The 12,575-nt window shown below is 34.4% G+C and overlaps 1 protein-coding gene across 2 annotated transcripts; it reads left to right on the top strand.

Moving 5' to 3' along the window:
- The first annotated feature begins 520 nt into the window (after nucleotides 1–520).
- Nucleotides 521–12,183, top strand: LOC128164681 ((E3-independent) E2 ubiquitin-conjugating enzyme UBE2O-like). 2 transcript variants are annotated; one of them, XM_052828657.1, is made up of 20 exons: nucleotides 521–746; nucleotides 1,698–1,892; nucleotides 2,524–2,679; nucleotides 3,211–3,378; nucleotides 3,910–4,025; nucleotides 4,145–4,664; nucleotides 4,852–4,954; nucleotides 5,658–5,766; nucleotides 6,061–6,169; nucleotides 6,407–6,532; nucleotides 7,049–7,170; nucleotides 7,344–8,374; nucleotides 8,540–8,683; nucleotides 8,797–8,897; nucleotides 8,995–9,057; nucleotides 9,227–9,430; nucleotides 9,823–9,880; nucleotides 10,083–10,204; nucleotides 10,333–10,412; nucleotides 10,754–12,183. In XM_052828657.1, exons 1-20 carry the CDS (start codon nucleotides 540–542, stop codon nucleotides 11,097–11,099), a joined length of 4,080 nt encoding a protein of 1,359 aa, XP_052684617.1. In that variant the 5' UTR covers nucleotides 521–539; the 3' UTR covers nucleotides 11,100–12,183. The 2 variants fall into 2 exon arrangements, with proteins under 2 accessions (XP_052684617.1, XP_052684616.1); XM_052828656.1 differs by having other exon boundaries at nucleotides 8,540–8,701.
- Nucleotides 12,184–12,575: the final 392 nt, after the last annotated feature.

Here is a 12,575-nt window from a genome sequence, read left to right as displayed (position 1 = left end):
TTCTTCATATGGGTTCTTGTTTGAAAAAACAATATTTATATTTAAGTTTTGCAATTATTCGCGAAAGTTTCGCGTTTATTCGCGAAAGTAACGCGTTATATCGCGAAAGTTTCGCGTTTCGAAAAAAATATTTTTTTTTACCTACGAAAATGAGCTCAATGGGCTTTCGTACTATCCCATATATAGCCCCGTTTTTAAATTTCCCAATATAAATACATTATTGAACCATAAATTAATTAGTGACGTAGATAATAAATTGTGTATCTGGTATTATTTTAATAAACTGTGGGGTCACCCGGTGAACAAGTGCCTGTCGCAAGAAACAAGAACAAAATTTCAGACATATAGATCTGTATATATATGAATAAGATATAATTATGTTTCTTAAATTTTTCATTATATGAGGATGCGAAAAAAATCTTCATTTCGAGGTCGAACTTCATTGGATGCTTGCAAAAATATATTGATTAATTCGGAACTAATTTGCGAAGCAGGTGCCCGTTCCGTCCGTTTCCGGTTTCAAGTTTAGTCACCAGAAAATGGCTGATGGTAGTTGGAGCTTCTTCGAAGAAGATGAAGTTTGTAGGAAAACGGCAGATGGCTCTTTTATGTATGGGTTCGTGGTTAAAAATTCCACATACCAGAGCAGTGATGAGGAAGAGGACGACGAGGATCGTCTAGAAAAGGGAAAAGTCCGTGTATCATGGCATCCAACAGGCAAAGAATCTGTCGTGTCAGAAAACCAGGTATGGAATGTGGATACTCTCTGAAATTCATTGCGTACATTAATTGGCGAGGAAACTATGAACCTTGGGTACCTTTGGCTTTGTAGATGAAGGCAATGACCATGTAACACGTTTTGATTGATTAGCTGTTTGATGATATCACCCACTATCAAATTCTATTTACCTACCTATTCATTCTATTGCCCTGCAGTTTGTTAATGTTCGAAACACTGAAAAATCTCTTAAAGTCTTATATAATGCTACTTTGCTAATAGATTAAGGGGATCTATTTAGCTCATCTCGTCACATTTGATTTTGCAATAACAGCATGAATGAGAATGAATAAGAGTTGAGCTATAATCTATTCTAGGTTATTGTTTATGTAACTATTAAAGATTTTTTAAGATATAAAAGAAATAGATGTGTGGCACAGAAATACAATCAAGCACATAGCATCGTTTTTGAAAGGGGGTGGTCAGACTCATCCAAAAAACTTGACAAGCAAAAAAAAAAGGAAGAAAAGGCAACTTCCCAAAATCCTAAATCCTATTCCATTGAGAAAGGTGAGGATACCGATAACTTCAATTTCACATTTCCTAATTTTCAGTTCAATTTTTTACGACTATCCTTCATCACAAGTCAAAGGTTTTGTGTCCATTCTTTTTTTACATACATTAAAATAGAATGGACACAAACCGGTGGCTTGTGCCATGGATAGTTTTATGCATTTGCAGTGCAAAATCTTCATAGACTTTATTTTTTGCGGAGTTCCTTATTCTCACAAGGTTATGTGGGTCTTTTAAATGGAATTTTGGAATTTTTAAAAATTCTAGTAAATGAATAACTATTTTGAATTTTCGTAAAAAAATGTGTAAAATATGCTGCATAAACTCTTTTAGAGATATATACTTCAAATAATACCAACCTAATTGTATATTAGATATAAAAACTTCACTTTTTTGTTTATTACAGCTGATACTGGCAGACAGATCACTGATGCCTGGGGATGTGATCAGAAGATTTGGTGAGGATAGCAATAGTCAAAGGGGATTTGTTCAGGATCTGATTGGAAAATGCCACATCCACATAAGGGGGACTAATAAATTCCTGTATAATGTTAATGCCAAAGATTTAAGCAGCATGAAAGTAGAAGAATTAGCAAGAAAGGTACTGTAATTTTTTTTTGAAGTTTTGTATTTTCAGATTATTTTACATGTAGTTTGCACATCAAAAGTACAAATTGTTTATGAGTAATGCAATGAAATCAATGACCAATAATCAATCAACGACATGCAAATACATGTACCAATATGTATTGAATGATTTAGGCTAAGCAATATTAAAATCATTGCATTCCACAGTGACAAATATTTGTGTAAGTAGATCCATTTAAGATTACCGGTATTTTATTGACATAAACCTCTAGCAAAATTCATGGAATATAATACATGTTTAAGTTATTAAAAAGTTCAGTATGTGACCACAGAAATTGATTTGGTATTGTACTGATTAAGAAATAATGGCTAAATGAATGTTGAATATAAAATGAGATCATGTGTTACTAGTAGATTTTTTGAAGAATTTCATTAATATCATTTATGGTAGTTCAAAAATGAAGTAAAAAAATTCTAGATATACTGCCAACAAATTGTTGCTCAGCAATTTTGGATATTGTAATCATAATGATCGAATTGAATTAAAAACAATGAAAGTAAGTCATAATAAATGACAAATAGAATTGATAGGACAGACTGTGTTAAAGTGAAATAGTACAATCAATCTCGATGTCTTTGTTCAGCCCCTCAGTAACTCATTCTGTGATGTGGTGATGGACTCTTGGGTCGGGAAGATAGAGAGGGTGAACGAGGAGCTGGTCATCAAGTTCTCAGATGGAGCTTCGTGTAGAGTACCAGACACAGACCTGCTGGAAGACTTTGAACCAGTCAAAGAGCATGTAAGTTCAAAAACTGAATGAGAAGGGCCAAAAAATGTAATCTCTAGTTCCAACAATTACAGTGCTGTGGAATCATTTAAATTTGTGGGAGCCAATTTTCATGGATTTTGTTTTTTTTTATGATTGGTGGGCTTGTTACATCGTGGATGCCTCACTTTTCAGTTTCAGTAAAAAAAATGACTTTCAAAATTGTTTTTGTCAAAAATGTAAATTTGTGGGAGAGGGCTACTACAAATACCACAAAAATTGAGCCACCACAAATTCTAATGATTCCACAGGTATCAGATATTGGGGTGTACAATTTGCAAATGGGGAATAACTCCTGTGAGTTATTTCCTTTTCCAATTACCAATGAAATTGATCAATGAGGCATGTTTGACCTGATGCAGCAGTTCCTAAAAACTAAACCCTAGCTGTATTAATTTTGGAAGGGAGGGGGGCAAAATTGAAATTGATTATGGTATAGTATATTTGAGAAAAGAAAATAATTATTGATCAGGTTGTTTTGATCACAATGCTTTTTACTTACAGTATAAGTCCTTATGCACAGATGATTCAGTGGTACTGTACAAAGGATTGGTTATGAAAGGAAATATAGGAGACCTTAATGATGTTGTGTGGATAACTAGTACCTATAAACATGGACCAAAAATGGTTAAAAAGTCTCCCAGTCAGACAGTGACAGTTCGGATTGAAGAGGTAAAAAAAAGGGTTGTTTTTCATCAAAGAGTATTGGTAATATATAGACAGTTAATATATTGATAAATCCTAACATTTAACTAATTTGTAAAGTTGAAAGTTAAAATGAATGTTTTTTTATTATCTTTAAACATGTTAAATGGACTATGAAATATTACTGGGTAGTTACAAATCTTTGTAAATTTTAAACAGTTATGAAAAACTTGGCTATATAGAATTTACTGATACAGCAAGTTATTCCAATGGTCTTTAGGAATTTGTTATAACTAAGTTTTACTGTAGTTAATAAGGACATTTGGTGCACAATCACGAAACTAATTCCCCCCTGTGATTTTATTACTGCATACATTGCCATTCATTATACAGTGAAGCATTGTCAATCAATATTAGAGCATGGGGTATGTTTTTCTTTCTTTTGACAAATCAAAAACAGAAAAAATCCAAGTGCAGCTTGTTCAACTTTACCCCCAAGCATGCCACAAGAAGGCAGTAGAATGTTTTGTTAAATTGTTCTCTGATTGTTTTTTCAAGACCATGCTGAAATCAGTGGAGGTGTATTGGATGTGTCGGGGATTCACTAAGTCAGACAACCCACTCCTAAGAATGACCCCACCCCCGTCCAGAGTAGAGGGACCAGATCTCCAAAGGTAGACCTGGGTGCTTTCTTGTATTTGTACTTGCATATTTTCCTGTTTGATGAACAGATTAAACATTTAATGTTATGTATTATGAACAGATTAAAAGTAATAGCCATTTTTCTTTTCAGGTTGCAAATTTTGGACTGGTTTTCACATTGCAGTCTACAAATTGGTGATTTTGCTCAATACATTATAAAACCCAGTGATGAACTTGTGGAAGTTCCGTCTAAATTTAGCTTCATTCCTGATGTTCTGTTGAGTGAACTCGCGGATCATGACACTGTAACAGAGCATAAGCCAGAAGAATCAACACAAAGTGAAGATCCCAAATCAGTTGATACCGAGGAGGCTACAGCAGTGGTCAATGGGGACGTTGGTAATGAGGCTGAGGCAGGGGCTGATGAGGATGAGGAATATGAGGACATTGACACATCAGAGAATGAGTCTGAGGAGGAAAAATGCTCTAAAAAAATGGTTTCCAGGCACAAGGGTAAAAAGGGACTCAAGTTTGGAACTGGAGGAAAAAAGGGAGGAAAGCGACCCAAGCAGTCAGTGAAGTTTGAGCCTGAGTACCCACAGTGTGTAGTGGGAGAGAAGGTGCCTGTGGGGATCTGTTATACTTTCTCTACAGCCACTGTAATGTGGCAGGTAAGCATTGATTTCTCAATTTACTATATTGCAAGTCTCATTGCAAATAGTCCATTGTTTAATCTCTTCATTTATTGGATTTATTGTTTGTAAAATTAATATCTTTAATTTGAAAATTAACATCTTCTTTAATTTGGAATAAATTGTGTTAGGAGAAATGAAAAGCTTTGTTTTTGCCATTACATAGGATGGCACCGTGGAATCTGACATTCCTTCTCCAGAACTCTTTCCAATACACTACCTTGATGAATTAGAATTCTTTCCAGGAGATTATGTTGTAGATGCCAAAGGTAAGTTAAAAAGTTTAATTCTATTTTGTTCGTTATACTTGTTAGTCATAAATATACATAAGGATATCTTTCCCATGTTAACCTTTGTATCTCATGAGCAACCGTTTAAAAGAATAAGATTCAAGCACTTCAAAAACTGGGATCACATCTCGGACGTTTACCTAAAAATCAGTTCATATAGGTGGGCAACAAAACTTTCCCAAATTTTCTAATTTCAGAACAGTTATTATATTTGCATCTATTTACTAATTCTCCTTTATTTCTTAAAAAAAAAACCCCAGAGATACAGCACTGGTAAATAAAATATAAAGGGCATATCTTGTTGAATAGATCTGCTTAAAACAGGGCAAACTTAATGATGTTACTGCCAGAAATAGCCATAAGAGATGAAGTGCAACAGGTCAGTGTGTGAGGGCTCTTCTATCTATGATGCATTGATCTACACACATTCACACACTTTTTTGCCTTAGAAAAATATAAAAAATTTCTCTGGTATTTCATGAGGAAATGATGGTTGTGATCGTCACAGAAAAAAATTATATCAGTTGCTGTTGGTTATGTACCTGTATTTTTTTTCTACAATTCATGGAACTGCTTTACCTGTATGAATCAATAAAGACAAATTTTATTGTTTAAGTAAATGTAAATGAATAGGAATATAGAAATACCTTTGATATGATCATGTACTGACATTTGCTTTCAGAAATAGCCAGTAAAAACTGTGACTATGGTGTGGTAGTAAGCTGTAATCATAAAGAGAGAACTTGTTTGGTCAAGTGGATGAAAACAGTGGATGTATCCAAAGGAGAGAGGTGAAACTTTACACAGATATACATGTACATGTATTTGACACTTTTCACTTGATTATTAGATTTAACAAATATAACAACTACTACAAGTAAGTTAGGTTAACCATTTTTGAAACTAATAAATATCTTGATAAAAATGGATAGTCTTTCAATGCCAGTCCCAACACTTTAGATGAAAAACACATTGGACATTACTAGTGTTAGTTTGTTAGGAAGAGAACTCCATTAGCCTGTACAGTTGATGGTCTCAAATCAAACACATTCATGATTGTTCATATAAGCTGTTGATTTATTTAGACCTGAGGAGAATGTGGAGGCGGTGGAGGTGAGTGCCTATGATCTGAAGGACCACCCAGATTTCAAGTTCCGTCCAGCCCAGACTGTGATCAGAGTTATAGACACACAGGTAGGGACTTTGATATACACACAGGTAAAGACGAGAGAAAGAATCCATGTCCAGAAGGACTGTAACACATTAACTGATAATGAATTACTTTCTTCTTAAGTCATATTACATTGACATTCTGACTTAAGCCAGCTTCTATTAATTCACTATCATAACAAAGTGAATAAGTAGAGGCTGGCTTTAGTCAGATTGAATACAATACATTGAAACAGTAATTTTCTATTTTCATAATAATAGGAGGAAGGTAAAGAGGCTGTGGGACAGATCCAAAGTTTGGATCCTAATGGGGCAATCAACGTCCGGTGGCCATCAGGGGAGATCACTCGATGTTATCCTCAAGAACTCTATATTGTCGGGGATGAGGTAAAGCCTAGCAGTAAACATATAAATTACTGGTAAATGTTAAAAATGACTCTCAAGAAAGTACATAAGTTCCATGCAAATTCCATGAATAGTAACTTTAAAGATATATCACCCTCTGAGGATAATGGTGTACATGTAATTCTTAGTCTAAAGAGTAATATGTAGTCATTTCTTATGCCCTGTTCAAAACAATTTAATTTTATTTATAAAACTTTTAATTTGGTACTGTAAAATTAAAATTACTGGTATTCACTATATCCCTTTCAAAATAATTGAAGGCAGTGAGCAAAATATATTCATAAAATTAATGGATTGTAGTGGAAATAATATATTTTATATGTGGTCAGTATTTTGCATGTAGAATGGGAGCATATAACTAGTAATGAAATGGTCTTTGTCTGACTTGACTAGGTTCTATACTGAAAAGGCCAACTTTATGTATTTATATATTTTAAAATATTGATCAGTTCTTAACTTTGCAATTGCAACAGTGTTATTGTGTACATGTATTTGTAGATGAGCGAGTTTGATAGCTCCAGTTGGTCCACAGAGGAGGAAGAGACCGAAGGAGAGGATGATAACTCTAGCATGAGCTGGGAGACTGACGAAGAAATCATTGAGTCCAATTGTGATAATTAGTAAGTTCTTGTCCATAATTGACTCAAGCTATAGCTAGCTTCCCCTTATTTTTTTCTATGCTACACTTGTATAAAGAAAGAAAAACAAACATTGTTTTCTCAATATATCCTTTATTCATTATTAGCATAAAGTTGATGATGTTACATGTTGAATTTTTCCTTGCATTTTGTAGTGAAGATGGAATCAGTTTAATGTTCATAACCAAAGAAAAAAAGGAGGAGTTGGATGCATTACTGTCCAGAGCTCAGACTGCGCTAGAAAACTTGCAGAGAATATTTTTCACATACACTGGAAAAATATCCATTACATATAGGTATTTGAGAGACATAATATCTGTGTATAAGCGCTGCCAGGACTTGGAAAAGATTCTCAAATCACATTTCTTTGAAGAAGAAGAGCTTACAAAATTACTTGAAGAAATACGTGACTTGATGTATGATGAGAAAAGAAATGAACTCAATGATCGCCTTATTAAAATCTATGAGAGACGGAAAGGCGGAGGAAGCAATGAATCTCCTTATAAAGAGAATCCTCAATCAAGTCCTCTGCATGAATCAGAAGATACCACAGGTTATGTGTTCCCCGAGATTGAGAAACCTAACAGTCCAAAGACAGAACTTACTCAGCTGGCCAGTGCAATTGTTAACTCTGTGATGAAGACATTTTCAGTGGCACAGTTACAAAATCAGGAATCTAATGTGCAGGAAAGCACAAATTTACAAAACGGATATTCAGAAAACCTGGAATTGGGGGCAACTGCCGCAGTTAATATACCCAAACTGAATGACACTGATGTGAAATCTGACACCCCTGGAAAGAACAGTGGTGAACCAGATATCTGGCAGGCCCCAGAGGAGAATGTTAGTGTACCCAGTGAAGCTAAAGAGCTGAATGTGAGTCAGGAATCTGGTCTAGAGGTCAGTGATTGTGATTCAGGTTTAGGGGAGTCCAAAGGAAGTGGGGCATCTTTGGAAAGATCTACTTTGGCCTCAATGCAGAGAAAAAAGGAGGAGTTGTGTAGGAGATTCTGTCACCTGATGCTTGCCCAAATGGTGAAGATTCGATCTGAGATTGATAGACGCTGGGAGCAAACCAAGGCATTTATGAATGATGGGAGTGATAATTGTGAACAGGACACACAGACAGACAGCCAGGGTCAGGAAGAGAGAGCGGGGGCCTCTCCAGGGGCTAGGCTTGTTGAAGGTAAGAGTCCATAATAGAATAATGACATGTATTTATTGAGGAAACTTATTTACAGAATTGCTTTTATTCACATCAGTAAGGTTTGTTGAGATTTATTGCTAACTTAAAGTAGTGCTCACTGGCAGTCACTGCAGCAATAGTTTATAAGTGTGAATAATATTGTAGAACTTATGGGGTCATTTAACTCTGAGTGTAATGGTGGGGGATCAAGTGAGACCAATGGTGTGGAGTCAATTGAAGACATTCCTGAAATGTCTGATCTCAAGCAGGATGTTGAAACATATAAACAGGCCTCTTGTGCCACTCAAGGTGCGTGTACATATACCGGTATCTATTTAATGAAAGTCTATATGAAACAGAGTATTTACCCAGGTATTTTTCGTTATGTGAATTGTATATACTGATGTGTGTATATCTTGTAGGTTTTGTTATGTGTGAGGCAGCACCTTCTACACACAATTTTGCCAGTAAGGTGTATTCCCCACATGACCCAAAATCTTTCCTAAAGGCTGTAAGAAAAGAGGTACAATGTAGATTTGAATCCTATTCTAAATTATATATAGTGCCAATGTTTCTGAATCATTTGTGAATTAAAAAGGAATATTCTGTATCTTTTTCAGTATAAACTGCTTCAAAATAACCTGCCTAGTGGGATTTTAGTAAAAGGATTTGAGGACAGAATGGTTTGTAGATCATACATAGTATTAAGGAATACAAAATTTTAGTGGAAATTTGAAAGAAAGAGAACGACTACTGTAAGCCAGTTGAAGTGTGAAAAAACAGAATTTGTCTTAATTCTCATTGTAGAACTGTAATATCTTAAAATGTAAATATAACTGTTGTTTTTTGTAGGATTTGTTTTCTGTGATGATCCTTGGGCCACAAGGAACCCCGTATGAAGATGGCCTATTTTTCTTTGATGTCTTCCTGCCCCCTGACTACCCAACCTCACCCCCTGTGTTCCACTACATTTCCTACTGCACGGACAGGTTAAACCCCAACCTGTACGAGGACGGTAAAGTGTGTGTCAGTCTTCTGGGCACCTGGGACGGCAAGGTACGATTGATAATAGCACAGATTTTCTCTCAGAACTAAACATAATCTTAAAAAGAATTAAATGTATACTGGTATATGTTTGTCAACCTAGAAATATAATAGTATATGTATGATTGTATATACTGTAAATCAACTTTTATTCATGTGCAAGAATTTTTTGCGAGAGCCTTTTTATTGTGAATATTACTCGCCGTGAAACCGGTCTTCGCCCTATAGATGTAATAACAACACAGTTGATCACGAAAAAATTAGTTGCCGTGACCAAGTTCATCTCAGGTTGTTTGCGAAATAAAATAGTCACAGATAAAAGTTGGTTTACAGTAATATTTAAATATGGAAGCCATTTATGGTATAAACTACTGTGTAATATGAGTTTTTTTTCCTGTTTTTAGGGAAGTGAAATGTGGACTTCCAATTCCAACATGTTGCAAGTTCTTGTTTCCATTCAAGGTATTCAGTCATTATTCACAACTTGTACATGTATGTATTCTTTAAATTCTCAACTGTATTTAATATACAGATGCAGTGTATTTGTGTTGATCCTATAATAGGCTTAATAGCATATACATGTACATAAAATGGCAGGAAAAATGTAGGTAGTATGTGTCATCCTTGGGGGATGTTTTGAAGTTAGCATTGTTTTAATCTTTAGGCTTGATCCTGGTGTCAGAGCCTTATTACAACGAGGCTGGGTTTGAGAAACAGAGGGGCTCTGTGATAGGTGTAGAAAATAGTAAGATGTACAATGAAATGGCGATCATCAAACTTGTGCAGGTAAGGTAAAATGTTTAAAATCAAAACATTTATCCACCAGTCTATGCATTTTGAAAAGGATGTAGAAATTTAATGTTTGTACTTGTAATATACATGTACATGTTTCAGAAGAATTGATTGTGTTTCAGAGTATGACAAGAATGATTGAGAACCCTCCCAATAGTTTCAAGGAGGAGATGACTTCACATCTTAAACAGAATGCAGCAAGGTTAGTCTTGGTCTTAGTCATTACAAATTTATTTACGTCAGTTCTTAATGCATTAAAGGGGACTAGCTGCTTTTCCCATGTTATTCAATTTTTTCTTATTTTCAACATACACACTCCTGATACACATGTTTTACATGTATACATTAAGACAACAGACAAATTCACTGGTTTCTGCAGAGGGGCCAAAATTAACCTTGATGGAGAAAGAATTAAATACAAATTCATGATCATAATTATTAACTGTTAAAAAAAAAATAAGGAAAAAACATTGAGTTTGAGTATCTCTGATAATTTATTGAATACTGATGTCTTTCAATGAGCTGTAAGCATCAACATTTCAGGATGATCCAACGATTCCAGTTTTGGATGGAGGCAGGCAGTGGGCACAGCAAACAAGACAGTGGAGTGGGGCTAAACTGTGATTCTTCAGGGACAGCCGGCCTGTCCAGAGACCAAGCAATGGACATATCATCAGATGGGGACAAGGTTCAGGGACTTCAGCAAGACAGTCTGCCAAAGAATAGCATCTCAAACACAATTCACTTCAAACCTCCAGAATTTCCTCTGTTTCCACCCTCCAAGGGATTTTGCCTCCCCATGAAAAAATATTTGGAAACATTCAAGCAGACAGTTGAAAGAAACATTTTTACTCCAGATGAAAATGTGAACAACTCAACAGTTAATTAAGTGAATGGAATTTAGAATTTCTAGTCCAAGTTTTAAAGTATTGTTTATTTGCTATTTGATCCTTGCTTGTGATATATATAAAATGTTTGTAAATGTACTGTGCTGTGCAGGTTCATAAACAATTTAGGTGATAGCATTTAAAATTTTGACTTTAATTGGACATTTATCAGTATTTCACACCAATTTTGTTAAAATACCTCATTATGGTTAGAAGTTTAATTTAAATCAAGTGCTAGCTATTACATGTTTTGTGGGTGATGTTAACATGTGCTATTGGTGTTATCTTTTTCAGGTATGTCAGCTTTTATTGTTTACCCATTTACAATGAACTGGAAAAAAATGTATTAAAAATGCATGTATATGTGATAGTTCAACTATTACACCCCTACACATTCTCTTCTGTTTGGTGCCAAATGCTACATGATGCTTGCAGAAAATTATGTATTGTAAGAGTCATGAGTTGTATATATTTCAATTGATTTTTTTTCTTCACATTATGCAAATCTTTTACCTCAGCTGTTTTATACACTGTTCTCTGGTATATGAACGTTTATATTTATTTACATATCTGACAGAAAAAGGTGATATTTAATATCTTTTTATTATATAACAGATTTAAATTTACTTATGTAAATGTAATACTTTAAAGTACATACACACAACATCCTTGTAATTTGGAAAAGTCACTGTTATTGCATAGAATTTATAAGTAAAAGATTACATGGAAAATCAGAATACATTTACACATTAAAGTCTGAGTTTATGTTTCTAATCAATAAATCATTATCTACAAATATACAAGTAATTTTAGGATGCACCAGTCCTGTTTTTGTATTTCATTGACTGCTTTTTTTCTTAAATTTAGGTTTCGTATTTTTTCTCCCTATGGCTTTAAAGTTATTTAGCATTTATTTGGGGTTTTTTTCAACAACTTATTTAGTCTTTCAAACATTGACTGTATGTTGAAAAGTGAAACAAATTGCTTGTCAAGTATTTCTTTGTTACAAAGACAAAAAAATATATAATCACCTGTTGGTCTGTGGATTGTTTGCTAATTCAAATGTCAATAAATATGTATTGCATACAGCTTTTCTCATTAAATTATCTACACACTTAAGTAAAGATTTTTTTTTTAAATTCAAAATTTGATTCAATTACGATAGAAATTTTTCCATCCATGCACATAAGAGTTGACCTGAGTTCATGTACATAGTAATATATCTTGTCAACATCATTATTTGAATACAAAATTTACCAAGGATATGTTAAGTGGAATAACCAGTCTCCGTTTCTTTAACTTTCAGCTCACTTTGGTGAAAGTTGCACAAAACTATACTCCAGTTGTATGTGAAAGGTATGATGAACTGACATTCATGTTATACGTGATAATAATAAAGTATGACTTTCAGAAATCTTGCCACTGGATTTCATCCTCGCTAGCCAAGGGTTGCGATCCAGTCCGTCGGAGGAGTAGAG

This window comes from Crassostrea angulata, chromosome 10 (genome assembly GCF_025612915.1).
Source record: "Crassostrea angulata isolate pt1a10 chromosome 10, ASM2561291v2, whole genome shotgun sequence".
NCBI lineage: Eukaryota > Metazoa > Mollusca > Bivalvia > Ostreida > Ostreidae > Magallana > Magallana angulata.
This window is presented reverse-complemented; position numbering and strand designations above follow the sequence as displayed.